The following is a 23,789-nucleotide window of genomic DNA, read 5'->3' on the forward strand; positions in this document are numbered from 1 at the left end:
TTTAAAAAAAAGTTCTTTATTAAAAAAAAAACTTACTAAGCTTTAATAAACATAACAGCTTTATCATCGACACCATTTTGTTGAAGAATAAAATAAGTAGAGTTTATCATGGGCATGCAATCAAAATAGTGGCATGTTGGCAACTTTAGAGGCCAAGAAAGGCGGTTTTGAAATAGTAATGTTGGAGCTATTAGATCAATAATCTCCAATCAACCTATCTCCTCTTATAGAAAGAAACCACTATTGGGATTCAAAACCACTTAGAGAGTGGTTTCTTCTTAATCTTGTAGTTTTTCTTCAAAATAGTAGTTTGGAAACTTTTTAGGTGTTGTTCCACCTTCTTGCAATTGCAATGAAAGGGACTTTTATTGCCTCCAACCAAGGATAGAGCTTTGATCCAACAAGTAATTGATGATAGCTTGATGTGAGGATATTGATGACTCCTAAGGATAGATAGATGGCTTCATTGTGATCTTGATGTGCAAACTAATAATCTTATTATAAGACCAATGTTGTTGCTCTTTATCATACAATGACTAATATTAACAAAAAATTGAAGAGAACACAAATTAAAGAAGGAAAAAAAAAAGATAAAGTGCACAATATAAGCATTGGACAAAATCTCCCCCCATGTATGGTGAGCATGTCTCCCATACATGTATTTATGGATTTACATTAAACGTTTATGCAAAAAAATAATTAAAAAGCATTTTTGGAGATCTTTTCTTTATTTACATGAACACCACACTTTTGCATAGAAATATCTAATTCCCATCTAATAAACCTATTCTAAGGTTTAGAAAAATAGTTATGTAGACCTTTAGGCCTTGCATAAAGCTTACAACTAAATAAATAAATGTGCGCATATAATATCCTTGTGTTGGAGTGCCTAAGGAAACAATTATTCCATGCTAATGAAATATCAAAAAATAATTAATTCTTATGTACTAATTGCACTCCTCTAAATAACTAATTCATATAAATCCATCTAATAATTTTCTTGCCATAATACAAATACACATCACTTTTCTCTTATCTATCTATTAGGTATAATTTGATTAGTATTGTATGCACGCAAGTTAGGAATCATAACAAGTCACGAATCATGAAGGAAATAGACAATGGAAATGCAAGAAAAATAATAAATAAAAATCATATTATTTTCATAGTGATTATCACAATATTTGTTGGCATATTGATTCATGCCATAATTAACATTAAATTCTTGGCAAAAAGAGCAATTTACATTGATTTGAAATAATTATAGAAGCTACAAGTTTCAAACTAACCTCTGGTGATATTAATGAGACCTTGGATCTCGTTCACATTGCTAGTTAAGAAGAGGGTGTTGGCTGAATTTACATTGGTTTAACAAGCTTTTGTTTTGGGATAGTCAATTTAGGACTAAGATCTTTGACACAAAACAATTAATGGTTGATACTTGGAAGATTATATTGTCACATGATTTGGCATCCCCTTGAAAAAAGGGGATTTCTCTCTCAACTTGTCCATCTAGTTTACTACGATAACCACTTTGCATGATAAATCATTATTTTAACATAGTTCCAAGAAAGTACTGTCCTTTTTTAAAGGGCTAATAGTTTGCAATGTTATTTAGAATGTCAAGAGACCTAGAGCAAGCTTTAAATAGAAATGGATAAGTATCAAGCCCTTGTGGCTAAGTTTCAACCTATTCATGTGATAATCCCAAGGAGAATTAGATTTTAAGAGCCTATGGTTTTAAGATCAAGTTTCCTCGTACTATCAATTAAGAAGCTCGAAAGTGAGGTTATAGCCTCTTGGAATGAAACCCTCTTTGAGCGCAATAATTTATTCATATGGAGGGTGCTGATCGATAATGTTCTGACTAGAGAGAAAATTGGTAGGTGGAAGTAGTTGGATTCTTGCTACTCTCTGTAATGGCTAAAAAACCAAAACAACCCACAAATTCTAATTCTACAAGTTGGTGAGGAGGCTATGGAAGGAGACTTAACATTAGTTACTTTGAGCTCAGCTGCATGATGTCATTACTTCGAAATTGTACTTCAGCAAAAGGGAGAATGTCCTTTTGGGATTTAATAAGTTATTAAAAGTAAAATCTTCATAAAAATGCAAGTAGAGAGGAATTTTCTATTATTCTAGGGGAAGTCATAGATTCTTATGGATCCATTTGAATATTTTGGAAAATTTTGTGCTTGTGTTTTGGATCATCTAAGGGTTAAGGCTAAAGACTTCAATTGGAAAATTATCATGCTAAGCTTCAAAGCTCTCTTGAAGCTTGACTTTCTATTAGTTGTGAGTATTAGCTAAGATACTAAGCTCGTGAAGCTTGCTTCTCCTTTTGTAAGGCCATATATATTTTACTACAATTAATACAACTGACTTCACATTAAAGTAAAACATTGACAATGAATAATTAATCTCTTTTTAAATGCTTCATAGTTTCTTGAAATGAGGGCTTGCCATATTGGTAGTATGGGGCTTTTATAAATAACTTCTTTTCAATGGGATTTCAAGGGTAATGAGAACACTCAATGCTATTAGTTAAAGTTTAATACCATCAAATTTGCATTTTGTGAAATCTTGACCCCAAATAATGTTGAGCAAATATTGATAATGGATAGTTCACATCTTTTGTGCTAATGTAAAAATTTTCCCCTCAAGTCTTTTTCAAAGGATATATGCTCTTCCTTACTTGCCATGATGGCTATGGCTTCTACACGAGAACACGAAGCAAATGCAAAAAAGGAAAAAGGGGGTCATAAAAATTTCCTCTTGTAAGTAAGCTCCTTTGGTGAGAACTCAAGGTTCCATGATAATACATTTAAGTGTTGCAACTAGTATGTATAGAGATGTGATTTTTACTAGAAATCAAGCATGTACATCTCCCTCTCAACTTACCCTACCTTCATAAACATGTGTCATCTCATGTTGTTCATGTGAGCTTTTTATTGGCTCATAATACGATGTTGCATGTGAGAGAAAATGGGTGATAAATGCATTCTTATAACATGCCAATAATTAGTTCAACGGTGGTGGCAAAAGATGGGAGTAACCTTAAATCATTCCCTAACCAAACCCTTGTTTTAAATGCTAAAAGTAATATGCTTTATACAACATTCATAATTAACAAGGAGAAGACAAGTCTACATGTGCCTTATTGATTTTAATGTGGAATTCACTTTGATATTTATATACAAGTTTTATCGCATGAGATCTAAGAGTCCCATGTGCAAACATGAAATACGTTGTATCATTCTTGTTCAATGCACGTGTGGGTTTGATAAGTTGAGTATACTTCAAATGACATAGTTAAAGTTTGGTGTGTGATACCTTTGGTCAATCATTAGCCTTGAATGGTGGATAAGTTGTTACGTCTAAAGTCCATTTAAGGTTGTTAGACTAGACAGAGAAAAAAGGGCATGTTTTATTACTTGCACATGTGATGTGTTTGGAGTGTAAAAATGAGGTACAAAATATGTATGAAGTGAGTTTCAAATGTGTGTGATGCCCATTTTAGATTGATATTACCCACACACACACACACACACACACATTCTCATGTGTAGGATTGTGTTGGTAGAGTAGCCAAAACTTGTACATGCATCTTGATAATGGCTTGAAGTGGATAACTGAAATATACTACTACAATGACTTGGTGGTTATACGAAGTATTAGGCGCCCTATCAAATTTGGGCCTTGCATGTGATGCATGGCTAACATTACATATCTTGAGAGCCTCTCTCCTCTCTACCCTACCTATTAATACATATACAAAAGTATTACTGAACAGTTTAGTCCCGGCAACACGAAACAGAGTTGTAGGAGCACCTTCTTGCAGCCCCTTTTGCCAACGGCCTGCTGATGTATCATGCCTGCACGTTCCCACCCAACAAACTATCCCAAATTTGGAATGAGCAGAAAGAGTTGGGTGCAAAAGTTACAGAACACACCACAATGGCTATGATTGCATCTGGTGCGTCTCAAAAATGGACCGCCGGAAAGTCCCCTAGGATGCTGCCAATGCTATGGCACATTAGCCCAGTATGGGATTGTGTCTAGGACGTTGTCAGGCCTCTCTCGTCTCTTTTTTTATTTTATCCATGACACGAGAATAATACAAAATCAGAAATAATATAGAAATTTGACATGAGAGTCCAATACCCTTTTAGAATTCTTTGAGAGAGAGAGAGAGAGAGAGAGAGAGAGGTGGGCGCTTGAGCTCGTATGCACCAAGCCTTGTTACATTATGTCTCGTTAACGGGACTGTCTAAGTGGCTTTTGCCCTTCCCGAGAGAGGCCAAGTTGCTCGGAGCATCTCGGATTGAGGTAACCCTCACGCTCCAAGAATGGTTTGCTTCCTGGCCCAATTCTCTTGGTCTTGCACCTGCTGACAAATTTTCATAGCCTTCAAATTCTAGCAGAAACATTTTAACAGCCTTCAAAGAGGTGGCTTTTTTAATGTCACCACTACATAGCATATGCTTACTATTCCAAAGTACCAAGGAACAAGAAAAGTACAATCACACTTAAGTTTCTGCCACTCCTCATATCGGCATTAGTCCTGCTGTTGCTCTCTTGGATGCAACCAATCAGGTGAGTACCAGTGAGGCCAGCAATGATCGCCTGTAGTGTGTATTTTATAGGAACTAGCAACTGTAAAACCCATGGCAAGCCCCAGTATGTAAGTCCTAGTACCTAGAGGATCCCTTGTTTTCTCCCTAATTAAAAAACCTTAGTGGCTCTGTCGGTATGACCCACATGCAATCCTTGTGTAGCTGATTTAAGTGGATCCTGATGATCATGTCGAGCTCACTCTTGCTCATTTTGTATTATAAATGCATGATATGATCCATATGCATGCCACTTAGGTGTACCATGTGCTAGTTTTGAGTGTACCAGCAGTTTGTATCCCCTCGTGCTGCCAGCTGTCTAGATGACTCCAGTGCTAGTTCGGAATATCTGTGCTTCGGAAGGTTCCCTAACCTGTGTATGAAGGTGACTATCGGAATATTACTCAAACTTGCAAAACATCTGAGTTATTGGAAACAGCTTTATGAAGCTAAGTCTTGCTTTCATGCACAAACCTTCTAAGTACTCGCTCAATCTGGCCTGAGTTAATCAAACAGTTTTTTGTTTCATAGAAAGATTTGACACCAGCTGTGACAAAATGTGGAAATAGCGTTTCATAGAGGCTACTCATGTCTTTATCCCAAGTAAACATACAATAATAAGAAACCATTCTTTTTAAGTAACGAGAATATTTTATTTAGAGGTGCAGTCTCATCCCTACAAGGGATGAAATGTTTCAATCAATGGTCACCTGTTAGGACTCAAATTTTGAGAGTTGGACATACCAAACTGCAGAAGTCTGATGGAAAGGTAATGAAAACCATACCTGACCATGATATTCAAGAGCAGAAGGTTTTAGCTGTTTCTTTTGAATTTTTATTGCAGCCTCTAAAATTGCATCCAACTCTAGTTTAAACTGTTCAATTTCTGCATTTTTGGCTTCCATTGCCAATTCCCATTTCCTCTCAGCCATGTCATGCTCCAAACTCAAAATTCTTTTTGTTTCAATCAGCAGAGCTTGCCATTCCAGTTCTCTCTGATTTTGACGTGCTTCCATTTCTGAAACTTTTTGTTGCAAGATTTCTAACTGTAAAAAATCATCAAGAAGAAAATTACTTAAGTTCATTGTCTAAGCTCAGTCATCTTCTAAAAGCTGCTACTTATTTATGTCACCAGTTTATATCAAAATTGCCACACTTATCACAGATCAGAACCAACATTTTTTGCAACTGTAGAACTTTAATAAATACCATGTGCAACACTGGTAATGCCCTTTTAAACCACTGTTTTCGTTGCTATGTAAAAGAAGTCCTGTTTTGTGTTTCGAGGTTTCGTTTTGTTAGCTACCTTGAAGTTTCGAGGTTTTGAAAAATAAGGAAGAAAACATATCCATAAAATGAAAATGTTCATTCCACCTCAACCCTAGAGTTAAAAGTCAAAGGCCTAAAACCAAAACATCCATTTCACCTACTGATTTAGAAATTAGCATTCACGACTCACAAATCAAAATGTATAGGTTACAACATACATATAATACATATGCAAAGTGAAAGTAGAAACTGATGTTCATGAGTGAAAACCTTGTGAGGAGGCCTTTTCGCTTGAGGTGAGAGGCCCAAGGCAGAGGGGAAGGTGGAGTGTGTGGAAGAGGTGGAGGACGAAGAGGAGGAAGAGATGAGGTGGAGATGGAGGATGATGAGGTGATGTAGGAAGAGATGGAGGAGGACAAAGAAAAAATGTGGGTTGTAATAGAAAAACAGCCCACATGTTCTTTTAATAAAAGAAACTCTTTTAAAAACTTTTTCATTTTGCGACCAAAAATTTGTGAAATTTTTTAAAAAGAAAGGTTTTTCTTTATTAAAAAGAACATGGGGGACTGTTTTTCTTTTACAATTACCATTGTTTCCACCCTCCTTGTGTGCCCAATCACCTCCTCCATCTTTTCATACTCTGTTTTGTTTCGCGAAACGAAATGAAACATTTCGTGTGTTTCGGCGTTTCGTATTTCGCCAGGACGAAACACATTTTTTGGTCACTATGTTCCAGGATGGGTACTTTAATGGTAGCTACATCATGCAAGAAATGGGTGCTGGGTAAAATATGCTGGACTTCTAAGTGATCATCTTTGTTAAAATCTTGTAAACTTTCTGCATTGATGTAGTTGGCATCCAGTTGGTATTATTGTTTGATATTTGGTGTAATCCCACAGTGACAATGATTGGAAGCTGCTAGGGGATCTAGTGGGTGGAAGCATTTGATACATACAGTAAGGTGCCAGATGGAGGTGCCTGACGGGCTGCATAGAACACTCCATTTGTGGGCAGGAGTTGTTTCATGTCAAAGGAACAATCCCTTGGCATTTATTGAAGTTCAGCTATAGCTATTAAGGTGTTTTTCCACAATTGACACATTAGATAGATTGAATCTCTTCAAAATACCTTGGTATTATATAGCTACAACAAGTCGTATTGCATGTGTGCTTTAGCCAGGTAAGGAGAGGACGAAAGTCCAAATCTGAGAGAGTCCCTTCAAAGAGGATAATATCGCATAGACTAGCAGACTAGTTAGGGAGCATATGGCAAAGCTTAGAGTTCAGTGAGTTTCATGTGGCTAGAGATGTAGATAATGGGCTAAAGCAGATCAATGCTAGATCAGAGCCAGCTAGAGTCTCTTTTAAAAGACAGAGAGGAGCTTGAGACATAGCCTGGCTTCCAGAAGAGACCACTAACAGTCTGCGTGTCAAGCAATGTTTAAATGCTGCTCACCTTGAGATAAGGGGTATAAAGAGGTCTGCGAACTGCCAAAGCTGCTTTCTAGACACAGGCTGGGAAACAGTCACAAAGGACTTCTAAGACAATGGACCTGGGGCATTGACACGAGGGGACCAAGAAGTTAAGAAATAAATTTAAGCTTGTAGAGGATCTTCCAAGGTCCCAATCCAGAGAGATGGCCCCACAGACTTCTGTAGGGACCTAATGGCAGATCAAGCAAAGTCATATAGGCCACAAGTACTGTATGGAGGCCACAGTATAAGAGTTGAGCGTTTCCCTTATTGCTCCTATGAATGAGGAGCTATTCAGAGGCTCGATACTGTTATTTCATGGATTCTGGTAGAGCCTTTAGCAAGAATTTCTTGCTTTTCAGGATCATTGATATGAGAGTAGCAGTAGACCTTGTCCTAATGTAAGTTTTCTTCTCATCCCAAATAATGAAAGAGACAAATTGACACCAGCCAGGGACAGCTGACAAGATTCTAGCCAAAGCACACCAATTGCAGGTTTCAACCCATCTTCTAAACTTCATTCAGACCTCTTAAGACTGGACTTACTCAGCAGTGGTGCTGTTTGACAATATCTTTCCGAAAACATATGGCTCTAGATCAGTTGATGCATTACGCTTAGGCACAAGGTTTTTGAAATGCTCCTCCTTGAATTTCAGAAGGCATGCAACAATGTTGATTGGATTTTTTTAGAGGGTACTATGATGTGGATTGGCTCTCATGGATATTGGAACAGAGGGGTCTCTGGCTTTACCTGGCAGTTCACAGTCAAGTTTGATTCAAGGAGTTTGGGCAGATAAATTCATCATATTTAGTTCAATGAGGCAAGGCTGCCCACTTGTTTCTTCCTTTTCCTCTGTTTATGGCTCTGTGGGCAACTTCCTTGTGAGTCTAGGAGGATAGCATCAAAGGCATTCAGCCGTCCATCTCCCTCAAATAGATACTAGATGTAGAGTTTGCAGGACATATGTTCGAAAGACATCAGCCATCCAAAGGAGACTCACATCAGCTATTGAGATTTTTTTCTTGGTTTTATGAGCTCACAGAAGTCTTGTGGGCTTTATGTTGGCTCCTGACCCAACCAAACTGGGCGCTACTTGATGAGTTTCAGTAGATTTCCAGAGGGACGAAGATCCTGTTGCAATAGTTATGACTGCACAACTGCTTTTGGTTATCAAATGCAAGTTGTTACACTGGAGCTGTTGGCTCCTCACCCATCAAAACTGGAGGCTATCTGATTAGTTTCAACTGATCTTTAGGGGGAGACTAAGGTCCTGTTGTGATGGTTATCACTATATAACTGGTCTTGATCATCAAATAAAAGTCGATACAACGTAGCTCAGTGGAGCTGTCTCTGGCAGTTATAGCCCTAGCACCTTAGGAGATCAATCTGGTTAGGAGATCAAGCCTTGGAATGGGACGAAGTAGACTGTTTGAAGGACCATGGGAGCCCCACACTACATAAATTTTCCCATAGAACAGAGCTAGAGATCTCAATATGGCAATGAGCATGAGACAATTACGATAAAAGGTGAGAAAACTTGCAGGAAGGAGGGAAGATGTGGCTAAGAGATATAGAATGGAGGGAAGGAGAGATGGAACTGCAGACAGGAGGGCTGAGGAGTGGAAGGGAGGAGCAATCAGGAGGGTCAAAGGTGTGAATTTATGCTAAGGTTTGCACTAAGAAAATACAAAATGTATGAACACGACTAAAACACAATAACTCAAACAAATTGCAAAACACAAGGTAGAGAAGAATAAAGATGATTTGAATACATAATGTATGCTGAATGAATGAATGGATGTACACAATGCTCAAGGCAGAGCAGTTCGACAAACGATAGCTCTTGTGGAGCCGGCCGAGGGAGGTGTCAGATTGTGTTGTCCACTGGATATGGAACTTGATTGTAGTAGCCACCAGTTGGGATAGAAGGTGCTGCAGAAAAACTCAAAACACAGCAACTAACAGCATGGATAATGCCGTGGCAATCAGGGTGGCCTTATCAACAGTCACCAGGATCATGTTAGCAGATCAGAGACTGGCCGTACAGTCGGACTGTACAGTCGGACTGCCATGTGGCAGTCCGACCTGTATCAGTACAATGCAGCCGACTTGCCATTTATGATCGCCCAGGTTCTGGCTATTTATAGCCGAGTTTTCAGCAGTCTGCCTACACACTTCTGTACGCAGGTTCCAGGCTGGAGATACGTGCAGATTCCGTCTCTGTTCGCAGATTTCAGACAGGAGATTGTGCAGACTGCAGCGGACTTCGAGGTGAACAGTAGGTTGCATCGTCGAGGTGGAGACACGCAGTCCAGCACATTGCGCCCGTGTATATATCTGCATATCTTTGTATACAGCACACTTATACAGCAGATCTTCATCTTCCACTGTCTCTTTCTCTCTTCTCTCTCTGCGTTCTCTCTCTTTCAGTCTTACGCTTCCGCACTGCTGCACTCTGACATGGTATTAGAGCAGTGTAGAAGGACTGGCTGAGTAAAGAACCAACCTGAGGAGGAGTTTTCATCGCGACACAAGGCTGCGTTTCCAGTGTTTGAGGGCGAGCAGGAGGCTGCGCCTCAGAACAAGGCTGAAGCAAGCGTGGGCGCGCAGGAAAGGAATCCAGTTGGTGGATTTGCTGCTGTTTGCTGCTGTTTGAAGAGGAGGAAGGCTGAGTTTTCAGTCTTCAAGTGCAGGTTTTGTTTTTTCATCGCCTTCGGCGGGTGAAGAAGGTGCGTTTTCACAGTCAGAGGGGGACTGCTTTTGCGTTTGTAAAGGCATTACAGGTGAAGATGTCTACAGAGATTGACTTGGAGTTCCAGACGATAATGGACCGGAAGGTGCCTGCCTTACCGGCTCTTCCCGCAGATCAAAAGCTCGATAGCAACAATTACCGCATCTGGCGCGTGATGATGTAAAAATGTTATTTTCATATAGGATATTTACTGGTTTATGAAAGAGTTGAGCTTTACTAAGGTTTGGGTTTGTTTTAAAATCACTTTCGTATATGTATCTTAGGGCTAGTTTCTAATCATTTTGGAGATTAATTTGTGAGAGTCTTGACTTGAAATTATACAGGATCTGATTTTGAGCTTATTGAGGCAACATTGAATGACTACAAAGATAAACAGAGAGTAAGAGGTCTATGCAAAAGTATGATAAGAAATGATTGCATTTGTGCCCTTCAAGATTAGACTTGCACACGATTTTCACAGAGCATATCAAGTCAAAGTCTCACATCATGGCTGTATCCAAAAAAACATCTACCAACCATGTATCTAGGTTTTCTTAAAATGCAACAATTGAAAAAACCTTCTATATAAATGAATCACAAAGATCAACTTATGAAAATGGGAGTGCACATTGGGTCCTCTTTACTACAACATTTTGAGCTAGTTGTCATGTTGAAATGCGCCCGTGTATATATCTGCATATCTTTGTATACAGCACACTTATACAGCAGATCTTCATCTTCCACTGTCTCTTTCTCTCTTCTCTCTCTGCGTTCTCTCTCTTTCAGTCTTACGCTTCCGCACCGCTGCACTCTGACAGATCAGACCAGCAGCTAAGCAATGATGAGGGAGCGCTGAAAACTGTGAAATGCAGCCCATATGACTGATGGTGATAGGCAACAGTGAAGGATGGCAGGTGGGCTGCTTGATCTGATGAAAATGCAGCAGTGTGGATGACCCCTAGATGACAAACAAGAAGGTGGCCTGTATGGATGAAAATGCAGCACTCCATCAGGTCGCGCTGATGAGGGCGGCAGCTGGAAATGTTCTAACAAGGGCTGGAGGAGTTGTGAAGGGGGTTGGAGTGATGGTGACGGCAATTGGAAGCAAATGCCGATGTGTGTAGTGTTTAGATGGTCAAGGCAGCACCTGTTGATGATGGCAGATTGAAGAGACCAGGATGGCAAAAGGGATGCAAGTGACCTAGCAGAGTCTCTATGTATAGAGAGGGAACCAACCAAAGTTTAGGGTCTTGCTTATGGGACACTGAAGTTTGCTTGTGCATTTGAGATTTGGAGCTATTTAATGAGCCTAATGAAGGTTTAATTTTAATGCACCTTCTTCAGCTTAAAAAGGGCTGAGCTGCAAGGCAGGATATCATGAGCAGATGGCATTACTTGTAGATTTGGCAGCAATTACAGGTGCCATAAAACTTGTCTTCAATGAGAATATTTCATAAAAAATTCTTCACATTGATCTTAAGGAGCTCCTCTGGTATGGTGTACATGAGATGGGGATCTGTGCGCAGCATATCATCTTCAGTATTGGAAAGTACAATGCCAATTGAAATCCAGCTGACTATCTCCACACTTCTGTTTTCAATGTGGCACATACAGAGAGAGAGACCAACCCTGACCATGCATTCAGGCCCATAAAGTGCTTCTACAAAGGCAATTGAAAGCCATACCTCTCATTAAAGATATGCTTTGCTTCAGCACTTTAGGAGAACCTTCAACCATAATAGGACTGATTAGGTGAATCTCCAAAGAGTGGCTAATCTACACTCTACCATTAAAGCAGTATCTCCATGGATTATTACATTCCCTTCATATGTCTGCAGAACCTCTGAGACAGTGAGGATAATAACTGACTGCTTTACTGCCAATAGAATGCGTGTCTATGATTTCATGATGGATTTTATGATCAAATATCTATGTTTATACTCAGCTAAATGGCAATGAGTGAATTCTAAAAAGTTGTTGGGATGACTGCAAAACTATTATGCTAAAACAATATTCAAAAGCTCATCACTATGATTGTTCGAAAGTTATTCCTGACTGGTACTGGGGTGAACTTTTTCCAATCAGGACCATTCTTGTCCATGATGACATGCAGTTATGAACTCTCCTCTTACCAACATGTACCAGTGTAATGTCATTTTTGCGAGTCCAATTTAAAATATCATTTCCGCCTGCTACAATTGACAAACTTCTCAAACATTGTATGTGCAGAAAGTTCATGCTTACTGGAAGGTTTGGGGATCCAGAGGATTGATAAGGTGCATCATGCACTAACTTGGCATTTGTTTGCACAGCCGGAAGTCTGCAGAAGAAGCAAAAAAATCTGGAAATCAGACTGCATGAATAAATATGAGAGCAACACACTTTTTTTGGTGGAAAAACATTGTGCTAACTATCAATGTACAAAAGTGTCTGAAACTCTAGGTGAGTGCAATCTCAAAAATCTCAAAAGAAATCCTAAAAAATCGCTTGTGGACATGGACACCCCTGAATAAGCTTCTGTAGGCATGGAGGTTCCTGTGAATGTGAACATTGCCAAAACATGTGTGGAGAGGTCTCGTTAAAGCACCAGACCTGTGAAAGGTAGCAGGAGAAATCCTTGTGGCAAACATAGAATTTGAAGGAACAATATCCAGCATACATCTTCGTAGGAGTCCTTAAGGGGTAGTTTGTTGGCCAAAATTTTAGAAAGTTTCTGACATGTAACAAGAGAAACTGTACATTGCCAAAGAGAATCAGCATGTTCAGATATTCAAGGCTGAGGCTACAAAAAAATATATCTTTGTTTGGTTCTTTGTAAAAGCTATGAGGCATCTGATCAGTAGCTGTGTCTGTCTGTGGGGTGGTGGATCCCAATGCTACCTCTCTTTGTAGGTGAGCTCTGGTCTTGCAGCACTTGTCATCATACCGAGTGTTTCGAGGTATGACCCTGATGGAGGCTCTCTGTGTAGGCTGTGAGAGTGGAAATGTTGCACCTGCTGCTGTGTTTAGAGCCTCGTTGAACTGTTGGGTGAGCTCCTATAATGGAATATCAGGGTTTGAGTCATATGAAAGGCCGAAGATCTCTGCTGAGTAGATATCCTCTATCTCTCCAGAGAAGAAATATCTCAGATGTTGGTGAGTTGCACGATGGGTTTGCATGCCGGTAAATTGGAGATGTGCAGTGAATGCCAAGTAGGCACAATCCACTGCAATTCCGAGTAGGCGTGGTGAGACCAATAGATCTTGGATATGAGGCATAAGCATCACTGGAGCAAGTACATTATCTACCGTGCAAAGCCTAATCCCTGCTTGTTACAGACTCAGGATCTCAGCAGATCCCCAACAATTTTGCTGTCTTTAAGGCAGGAAGCTGTGGAAAGAATGGAGGCTTTAGTCCAATACACCTAACCTAGAGGACCATGGCAGCCCATGGATCTTCCAAGACATCAAGACAAGAGACTTAGGGTTTTGATGTCACATTTGCAGCTGCCATCATCGGAGCCTGGAAATCTGTATCATTTGGTCTTCATTAGCTACCAGCAACCATAGTCGAAGTAAAGAGGAGGCAACCTCTCCTTGTCAATCACTATCTGGAATTGGAGTTACTCTCGGATAGAGGACTCACCTATCCTAAGTGAGGTTCTCCATGTAGGTTGGTTTTTCATTAGGAGATTAGGTTGCGTTTTAGAAGCTACCAAAGGAGATCTGAAGGTAGGGTCTCAAAGGTGCCAAATTTATGATAGAGGCCATGCTAGAGGGAGTCCCTCCTTTTCTTTTTTGGGGGGGGGGGGGGGGGGGAACAGATACAACCATTTCTCAAGGACATCCTCCTTGGGGTCATCGTGACTACAGCTAGGACAAGAACTTGGTTTAGGCAAAGTCCAGTGGTTGCTCTAGACAGAGGATCGGGATAATAGCTTGTTGTGAGGGAGGGTGGTATGGTAAATTGTGCCAGACCCAACCACCCACTTAATAGATAGATGGAGACACCAGGCTTAAGGAGCCCCTTACAATGGGATCTAGGGGAGTGGGTATGGAGGGATCCATTCCTTAATAGGCCAGGCAATGTGGCCTTCTTTAGCTATACCACCAGGCTTTGGAAGAGGATTCATTTGAGTATTAGCAAAGCATAACCAATAGCCACTCATCGGCACAGAGAGGGATTCTGGGATCATTCTTTTAAAGACTTTGAGGATTTTAAACGACGGTTTCAAATCTAGAAAGATTTCTCTTTTCTTATGGTTGGTGGCTCATATGAGCTTAGCTGTGAGGCGCTAGGTGGTGTGGGAATCTCAAGTCTGCAAGAAGGCATTTCTCCTACTACTCATCCACTTAGAACTGCCCCACAATGTCTCCCATCCCCCTTGAAGAGCATGTATAATATCTATCTAGATCCTCAAGAGAGTCTCTTTAGTGAAGACGCCCAGTAGAGCTATCGCATGACTTTCACTTCTTGCGGTCCAAATACGCCAGACGATAATACTAACAATCAACTCCCATTCGTAACAACACCCCCAGGTCAACTCTGCTTGTGAGTGGTTTGGAGTGGGGATCCAACTTAGATGCTAGCCAATGGTGAGGAGTGGCTCTCTTAAAAGTCCTCATATGTGGATATTGGGCCTCTGTCTGTTAGCTCAGCTATTATCCTCCAAGTTGCAGCCATGGTCTTTAGGAAGGGGCACAACCCAGGAAGTATAAGGTTTCCAATAATCAACAAGCAGCCCCGCTGATGCTGGTTTATTTGGTTGTTTCATTTGACACCCAAGTTTTGGGAAGGTGTATGAATAATTTCTATGATGTGCCATACCTTTAAAAGGGTGTGCCTGGAAACTTGAGTATCCTCCATGTGTACTATAGCCCAAGTTATCGGACTTCTGTTTTCCATTTCCAACTTATTTCACATAGTTTTGAGGTGGATGAATCATTTCAATGATGTGGTTGTGTTTAAAGGCGCAGAACCTTAAATCATAAGGTTTCCTACATAACATAGAGTATTAATCACAAAATAATTTCACTTAGAAACTTGACTCCATTTGCAGCTCAGTGCAAGGTAATGGGCTTCAGTTCTTAATTTTCATGGTCATTTACACTATCTTCTTTTCTTAATCTACAAACACTCTCATCATTAGAACCAAGATTGCACTTCCTTTTAAAGAATGTACATGAACTGATTATTCTTTACCTTGCTCCTCCCACCATGTCCTCTTTTGTCTTGACTTTTTGCATCTCATCAACTGCTTTACAAGTATCAGCACAATTGACATGTCTGTTTTTTCTTTTGTGAATTTTTTTTGAAAAATATATACATCTCTCTCTTTGCCCGCCCACCACCCGCCCCCCCCCCCCCCCCAAAAAAAAAAGAAAAAAAAAGAAAAATCTTTCATAAATTTAAAAAGTTGTCAGATGTGCAAGAGGTCGTCTAGCCAACATGCAAAAACCATATTCACCACTAGAAAACAAAACCCAAAAAAGTCAGAAACCTACTAGCAAGAAAAAGACAACTTGTTTAAGCCCTTGAATAGGAAGAGTATCATGAATCGTCATGCATGCACAATGATAAAAGTTGTGTGGAAATATTTTCATCATGGAGCAGGCACATTGTGGATGAGAAACCCCACTAACATCATAGAAGGCCACTTGCCACAACAATAAGGCTCTAATGTGGCCCAATGAATTCTAGACATTGGGTGACAGATTAAAGTATTTCTAGTACGCTAGATCTATCAAAGCCAAATTAACACAAGAAATGAAATAAATGACAATGTTGCAGCTTCAGTATGTCAATCTAGAGTAGCCTTCCCAAGACCAATGCTCCATTAGCAATTGTTTGCAATCTCACTGAAATCCAAACCCTAGAAATAAAATCCACCAAAACTCAATATAACTGGAGTCCAAACCCTGTAAAGAAAATCCCAAAACTATTGTCAGAGGAACAAAAAGATGAGATGTAGTTTCCAAACATATAGTATGAAAGACACAATGGCCACAAGCAATCTTGTATCACCACACCATATCACTAGTAGAGAGGCCTCCGATAACAACCCTCCAAACAAAAACCTTAGGAGGATTGTGCCTTGGCAAGCATCTCTTGTGGCATGCAATAACAACATAGATCTTTTGGGTCGTTGTCTTGGCCTGAGGGCAATGTATGGTTATTGTTTACTCCAAGGAGACCCTTCATAGACATGTTTTATCTATGACAAGATATGTGGTCGTGGGTGGGAAGGAGCTCTAGTGCTCAACATGGTGAGGAAGTTTAAGTATCCCCCTATCTAGGTGGGTCCAAACATGTTATCCTCTTGTCTCTAAAAGAGGTTCTCTTTGTGCATTCAAGGTAAAGCAAGGAAAGCCCTAGGCACTATTAGGCCTTGTACTTACAAACATGATCTTGGATATGCAAGTCTTGAATCAATATGCCTTATTAGATCATTTTCCTCTACAATTTAAGATGCTTGTGGAATCTATTGCACCTTTTGCACATTTCTTGGAAAAGCTTCCTTTGCGCTTTAATTTCTCTCATTTGAAACACTTGGTTTTTAATGGCTACATAGGACAGCCGCTCGACCCAAACTTTCCAGTAAGCGGCAATCAATACTTTGAGCAATTGATTCGTAATGTGTAGCAGGTTGCTTGATGGTATGGTATTCATCATGCATCCCTTTGCAAACAGTGCTAGTAAGTGGCAGAGGAACTCCTAGCCTTGGTTTGTTTTCTTGAGTCACTAGATGATGTGTTTCTACCCCCATTGGCCACAAGATTGGTTGATCTTATTCAACAATTCTAGTTAAGATCTTACCAATAAGCAAAATTGAGATCTCTGATTGAAAATTGCAAGATGCCTTGTGCCAAACCCATAAATTCTTTCGGGGTTTGCACCCTTCCCTTGTGTGGGAGAATATGGTTAGACTCTAGAACCCGAAGGGCAACATGGTCACGAATCCGCAAACTAAACTATTTTCTAGACTTCTTGTCTCAGCTTAGACCCCTTCTGCACAAATTTCTAACCCTCCTGCAACTTTTTGCATTTATCCATGGATAAAAGTCCTAGTTGGGATGGCCTCACTGACGAGTTTAATGACACTTATGTCACTAGTTTGGTGAAACCCTTGCTTGGCATGTGCTAGCAAGTCTGGGAAATAGGATCTATGCTAGCATCATGAAAGGAGTCATTAAATTGATTTTGAAAGTGCCTTCTCCCTTCATGTTGAAACATTGAAGACCCATCTCTCTAATGGGATCAATGTATAAAATCTTCTCCAAAGTCTTGGCCAATCACCTCCACAAGTACCTCCCTAATATTGTGCACCCCAAACAACATGGATTTATCAAGGGCAAGAACACATCACATAATGTACTGAATGTAGAGGTGGGGATCAACTATGCCAAGCATTCTAATCGAAATGTGGTATGACTTATAAAAGCCATTTGATAATTTGGATTGGTCCTTCATTGCGGAATTTATGCATATTATGAGATTTGGACCGTGCATGTCCCAATTGATCTACACGATCAATGCTGATGCATCCTCTCAACTGATGTGAAATGGTGGTGTCACTGATCCCATTCCCCTTTAACGCTCGGTCAGACAGGGCTGCCCTTTGAGTCCTTTGTTTTTTGCTTTGGCAACTCATCTAGTCCTATGTTATCTCTTATGATAGCCACTGGGCAGCTGTCTAGTTTGTCCCTTCCTTTCTGACAACATTTTATTACTCAATCTTTGGCCAACGACACCTTCATGATCCTTAATGCAGAAAGGGACAATCTTCATAAGGCATTGGATGTTTGATCTCTTTGGTCATGCTTCTAGTCTTCATGTCAATGCTGGGAAGTCCTCTCTTGTCGGCTGCACTAAACCTCATCTTCAGTCCCTGGGATGGCAAGGGTTGATCATACCTTGTGACAGTGTTGTTAGACATCTGGGGTGTCCCTTGGGAGTCGATGTTCAGCCCAAAGTTTTGTTGGACTGGATTTCACAAAAGATAGAGGTAAAATTTGTCTATTGGAAATCCTAGGCTTGGCCCTTCCACATGCGTCTCAAAGTTGCACATGCCATCATGCTACCAATACTCACGTCTTCCCACTCTTGCCTCGGACTACTACCACTCTAAATGCCCTTACGAAGCATGTACGCTTCATGCTGTGGAAGAAGGATTCTTTGCATGTAGAAATATCTTGGATTTCTTAGAGTTATACTTGTACCCCCAAAAGTATGGGTGATGGAGCTATTCTTGATGTGAAGACTCACATGGTGGTCCTTCGCTGATCACTATTTCAAGCTTTGTGCATTGATTATCACCCTTGGTTCTTTATTGTCAAGTTTTTCTTGAAAGATCAGGGCCTCATCCACGATAATACTAGCATATAGGCTTCATGGTGGCACATTCTTAATTTTGATGCCCACTTTTCGACACATTCCTCCTCTTTGGTGAATCATTTGGTTTGTTCTTGGTGCTTGGTTCTTTGAAAGGTCCATTGGCACCATGCAAAGGATTGCTCGATGGCTAATTCTTTCCAACTACAGTTGCTAGCTACGTCACAGCTACTCTCCTAGGATGGAACACAGGAGGATTGCCCCAAATTTAATCGTATGGCACGTCTAGGTTTGACTTCTATTGCTAATGCCACTCTTATCAACTATGGGAGGTTCATGTCCTTCTGCATAACCAAGAGACTTTATCGGATTTCTCGTGGATATCATGAGTTGTGGGGTCAGCTAGACAAGATGCTGCAACTTGTGCAACCCTTTCCTATACATGTTCCTCATCATTCCTAGCAGGATTGGGATCTTCTTGGCTGTCTTAACCTTGAAAAGGATTCAGTTAACCAAGTTTATCATCTCATGATTAAGAATCATCATTGGCTAGTTGATAAAGCCAATGCAACTTGGGGTATGAATAAATCTAAGGTTTGGTGGAGGATGACTATGATGGAGAGTTGGCTAAATAAGACACCCTTTAAATGCAAGGTCTTTCTTTGGTAAGTGATCGTTGGTGGGATGCCTCTCACCACGACTCTTTCGAAGTGATCAGCATACAAGAATCATCCACCAAACAAGATCAAATTTAAAGCATTGCGAAATGCCTCAAATTTGTCATGAGGAAGAGCTTTGGTGAAGATGTCTGCTACATTACTGGTGGTAAGATAGTAGACAAGGCTGATATCTCCTACATGTAGCCTCTCTCTAACAAAGTGGTAGTGGACCTCTATGTGTTTCGAGTGTGCATGAAACACTAGGTTTCGTGCAATTGCAATGATACTATGACTGTCAGTAAACAAAGGAGTAGGCTCCGTGACAAATACATCAAGATCAGCCAACAAACGTCTTAGCCATACAAATTCAACTATGGTAGTGAAAGCTACCTTGTATTAAGCTTCACAAGATGCCAATCTGAATCACTATAAGCATGTCCTTATATCCCATCCTTCATCAACAAATTGTATGATATGATCATATGTTAGTCTCTTCACTAAAAGCATGGTTTTGTTATTCTTATCTCCATATTAGAGAAGAAATCAATAAATATATTAATAGGCATAAATAAAGTAACTTTGCTTAGCCTACTTGAGATATTAGATTTTAGTGCTTTCTGGATCTCAGAAAATATCTTACATCTATAGCTCTCACTAGTAGCTGGACTTGGCAAAGGCCACTCAAAGCTTGAAAAATCTGGCAAAGGAAGGAGTTTTATTGATCCCCATTGGCAATGTCGCATAGGAATAACATAAGAATTGTCATAAAAGAATATTCCATTCTCTGCAAGCTCTGTCTTCTTTCTGCCTCTATACATTTCTTCTCCAATTGAACCATATATAACATCAATAACATCAATAATAGATTCCACTGGTTGCCATTCCTCAAGATTAGAGGGATAGACATCTACAAGATAAACAAATATTATAATGGAAAAACCTAAACCATGTTTAAGAAAGGAAAAACTTTAAGAATCAAATTCTTACAATTTGGTCTATGCATTGGAAGCTTTGAAGATCCAGGTTTCAAACACAGCTCTCTATGCATGAACACATGTTGCACTAGTATCTCTTTGATGCTGCAAAACTCTTGGTCCGAAAAATGTGACGAACACGCGGTATCAGTGGAAAGTGCCTCAAAACCTTGTGCGAAATAATCTGTCCTTGCAAGTCATTTCGATACCTGTTTGCACTGCACTTAGGACATGTGGCCAACAATTCAAACTCTCCCCGGAAGAGAACATAATCATTGGGGCAAGTATGAATGCAATTATAATCCATGCCTAGCTTTCGCAGTGCTTGTCTTGCATCATCACGAGACTCAGGCATCGTGTTTTGGGTAGGCAAAATGTAAGATTTCAACGTTCTAGTTGGGGGGAAAAACCTCTCATAAGGAGAGTAAAAAGTGCCCTAGTGTACCGCAGATCACCGATAGTCCTCTATGAGCGTAGGCGTGAGTCATAGCCAACAATCTTGTACTTCTTTTGTAATCAATACAATTACTTGTTTTGAGCGAGAGAGAGAGAGAGAGAGAGAGAGAGAGAGAGAGAGAGAGTCTTGTGTGATGTCATCTCATCATAAAAATGGTTAAAATGCATCCTAGTGTAAGGCTAGTATCTAAAATCTGTAAATCTAAGAACTCTATGTACAAGATATCTAGATAGTACAACTGCCTCTTTGGATCTCAAGATGACTGCATTATCCTGATTATAATGTGGTCTAGGGCTGCTCTACTGATGCACCTTGGGGTGAGGGTGAGCAGCATGTGACTTGCAAAGATAGCTCTAATCTGACTGTGCTATAGGCACCTCAATGGTGGACCTGCAGTCGAGGTTGTCAAGCTTGGCAAAGCGCAATGGACATGTCAAGTGTGTATAGTATATTTTTACTCTTAGTGATTCAAGGGAGTTAAGAAGTTTATTTTTCCCTACTAGCGCACTGATGACTTTTTTCTTGGGTGGTGTTCTTTTCATTGGTGAGAGCATGGCTTTCACATAGTAGCCAAATGGCCTCTTGTACATCTGATTATTTTCCAATTTCAGCAACCTTTACAAAACAGAAGAGTATATCATATACTTTATCTATAATAAAGTCTATCAAGAGGTAAACTATTTTGAAAATAAAAAATGTTGCCCATGTAAGCGGGCATGTGTGTAGTACACTAAAACATGAATAAGCAAGCCCTTAGTTGAGCATATACATATGTATAACCAGATTTTGCTGCCATCAATACCTAGAGACAAAGTTTCTTTAGGGTCTCCTTTCGAACAAGGGGAGGGTTCTTTCTGCATATCTTTCTGTAACATTCCTTGAGAGTTTGCTTGTGTTTTGTTGAGGCATTGGGAAATCGTTTCCTGTCAGGCATTAAAGTTTGAAGTATCTATTGGATTAGCTTTTCAGTAGACAATGTATAGAACCTTCCACAATTATCAAAGACCTTTGCTACATCAGAACAAAGTAGCTGAGAGTAATAAAGATTTGCTTTAAACAAAATGCTCCCTTTTTAATTGACTTTCTAAGTTAGTTCCAACTGTTCTCACTGAGGGTCATTATTACTTCATGAAAATATAGTCAAATCTGTTTCTCCTTGGGATTTTCTACTTCAACTTCTATGCCTTTGTTAAACTGAAATGAGTGAAATACAAATCTTTACCTAGACCAGTGTAAGATGTTGTTTTTCCAGATTGTTTTTGAAATTTTTTTCAAGAGATTAACAATAGGGTGAAATACTTCTTGAATCGTATACCTCTTAATGATTTATGTATCTTTGATACACATCTATGTAGCCACTGGCTACCAAAGCCAGGAAGAACTAGAGTGTTTAGGGTCCATGTACCATGACTGCTGATGCCATGCAACCACTCTTTGCTCTCTGTAGACAGAATCCACATAGGTAACTGAAACCAAGAGAGGAGAGAATAAGCGAATGATCATCCTATCATCTGAAATAGCTAATCTGGTGGGAATTCTGGGACTATTAGTTACTAGAAACGCATGCAATATTTGCACCAGATCAATCATCTTGGCTGCTGATCTTCCAGCCATGTAGGCAGGCTAGAATATATCTACAGCAGAGACTCTTTTTATGAGGGGACTTGATAGAAAACATCCACTCTTTCCACGGGAGATCAAAGAGGTTGCAAGGTGAAGGACAAGGTGAGATGCTTTGCTTGATATATAGGATTTGGGCATCTTGTTCCTCTTAGAATCACACATGGTCTCATGTGATAGAACACCAGATTGGTGTTATGGAGCCATGACAGCTCCAAGATATACTCTTTTGGATTGTCATTGTTGTCAATTATATGGTGTATCCTGTATTTTGAACTCGGTTTGTTTGACTGAGCTGGTTTTCAATAGAAATCTCTTTTCTTGCAGTAAAAGGTTTGTTAAAGAAATTAGTTTCTTGCTCATAGGATGGTCCTCTTTTTCAGGCTTAACACAGCTTCTATCTGAAATGACATTTTTAGTTCATAAAAGGAAAGTAACTGGTAACTTTTTAATGCATTAAGTATATACTATGCAAACCTGTCCTTCTACGGCCTTTCTTTCAACTGGTCTTTCAGAAGTGGAATCCACACACGATTGAACTCGGACTTCTGAGATCATTGGACTGGTAGAGTCCTCAATGACCTTTATTACATCTGCTTTGTTTCTTGGTCCTACAATAAAGTTTTTGTTTGCAGTGATTTGTTAGAGATATCAAATGGGTATTGGGAGCTAATGTTGCCTATAGATTGGAATTCCAGAAACAGTAAATGGTGTACTTTTGAAGAAGGAAACTGGACAGTGTTTATATCAAACATGGTTTATGAAGGATGAATAGATTGGGACATTGCAGTTGAATTATCACCTTCATTTACATCAAGAATCATTTTCTTCAGCTCTTCTATTCTTGCTTCCTTTTCCACAAGAGTGTTCTCCAGCATATCAACGCGCTCCTGAGCTTTTACTAACTCCTGAAATACAGAGTCACTAAGATGATTCATATACCTAACACAAATGCTCAAGTTCCATCCTTGATTTGGTACATTGAACATTACCAGAGTTGAGATCAGAGTCCTCTACTACAATCCTTATGCAAAAGAACATACAAGAAAGAGGAAAGTAACATTTTGCCTATCCAATGTGATACTCTGATCCACTAGCCTGGAAAAACGCCCAGTAGGATTTCTCCCACCTGCCCCATCACTAACAACTTCTAGCTGCCAGTTTTAAACCCGACATGCCTCCTCCTATTTGTGGGACTTTGCCCCTTTTTCTTCCTCAAGAAGAGAAAATAGTATTAATGACACCTTGAATAAAAACCCTCCTGATGTAAAATACAAAGTACAGAGAAGGCCACATATAGGGCTGCTAAGTACATCATAAACAAAATAATTGAGTGGACAACCAATCTAGGGGCTGTAATGCCAGACCATATGTGGTGTTAGGTGAAAGAAGGTGCCAAAATCCCATGGACTAGATATTGAGAGAGGCTAGGAGATGGAACCTTGCGCATCTCCTAGCCTTTCTCAATATATATTCCAAGGCAATTCAGTTCATGGCCGTAGCAGCATAAATGCTGTGCTTGGGGAACTCCTGATCCAACTTCCTACTGAATCTCTGCCAGAATACTGAAGAGACTACAAAAGCAAGGGAACAGGAAAGTGTCTTCAAGGCAGCGCATCTCAAGGACATCCTCCAACCTCGATCAAGGCATTGCTAGCATCTCTACAGACCCTTGTGAGGAA

The 23,789-nt window shown here is 40.0% G+C and overlaps 1 protein-coding gene across 14 annotated transcripts in view; it reads right to left on the reverse strand.

Moving 5' to 3' along the window:
* Positions 1–3,447: 3,447 nt before the first annotated feature.
* Positions 3,448–23,789, reverse strand: part of LOC148030242 (uncharacterized) — a 218,635-nt gene continuing 198,293 nt past the window's right edge. For 3 of the 14 annotated variants that reach the window (XM_087686525.1, XM_087686524.1, XM_087686519.1), the window contains 8 exons: positions 22,910–23,015; positions 22,585–22,718; positions 21,290–21,410; positions 15,269–15,323; positions 12,331–12,406; positions 5,399–5,659; positions 4,900–4,986; positions 3,449–4,387 (listed from right to left, as the gene is read on the reverse strand). In XM_087686525.1, the coding sequence (XP_087542651.1) occupies positions 4,933–4,986; positions 5,399–5,659; positions 12,331–12,406; positions 15,269–15,323; positions 21,290–21,410; positions 22,585–22,718; positions 22,910–23,015 (807 nt within the window). In that variant the 3' untranslated portion in view covers positions 3,449–4,387; positions 4,900–4,932. Of the gene's footprint in view, positions 4,391–4,899; positions 4,987–5,398; positions 5,660–12,330; positions 12,407–15,268; positions 15,324–21,289; positions 21,954–22,584; positions 22,719–22,909; positions 23,016–23,789 lie in introns of those variants that run through there. The other 11 variants (XM_087686528.1, XM_087686521.1, XM_087686523.1 and 8 more) reach the window with 11 other exon arrangements.

Source organism: Lygodium microphyllum, chromosome 10, assembly GCF_053477565.2.
Source record: "Lygodium microphyllum isolate KBCC chromosome 10, Lygodium_microphyllum_v1.1.10, whole genome shotgun sequence".
NCBI lineage: Eukaryota > Viridiplantae > Streptophyta > Polypodiopsida > Schizaeales > Lygodiaceae > Lygodium > Lygodium microphyllum.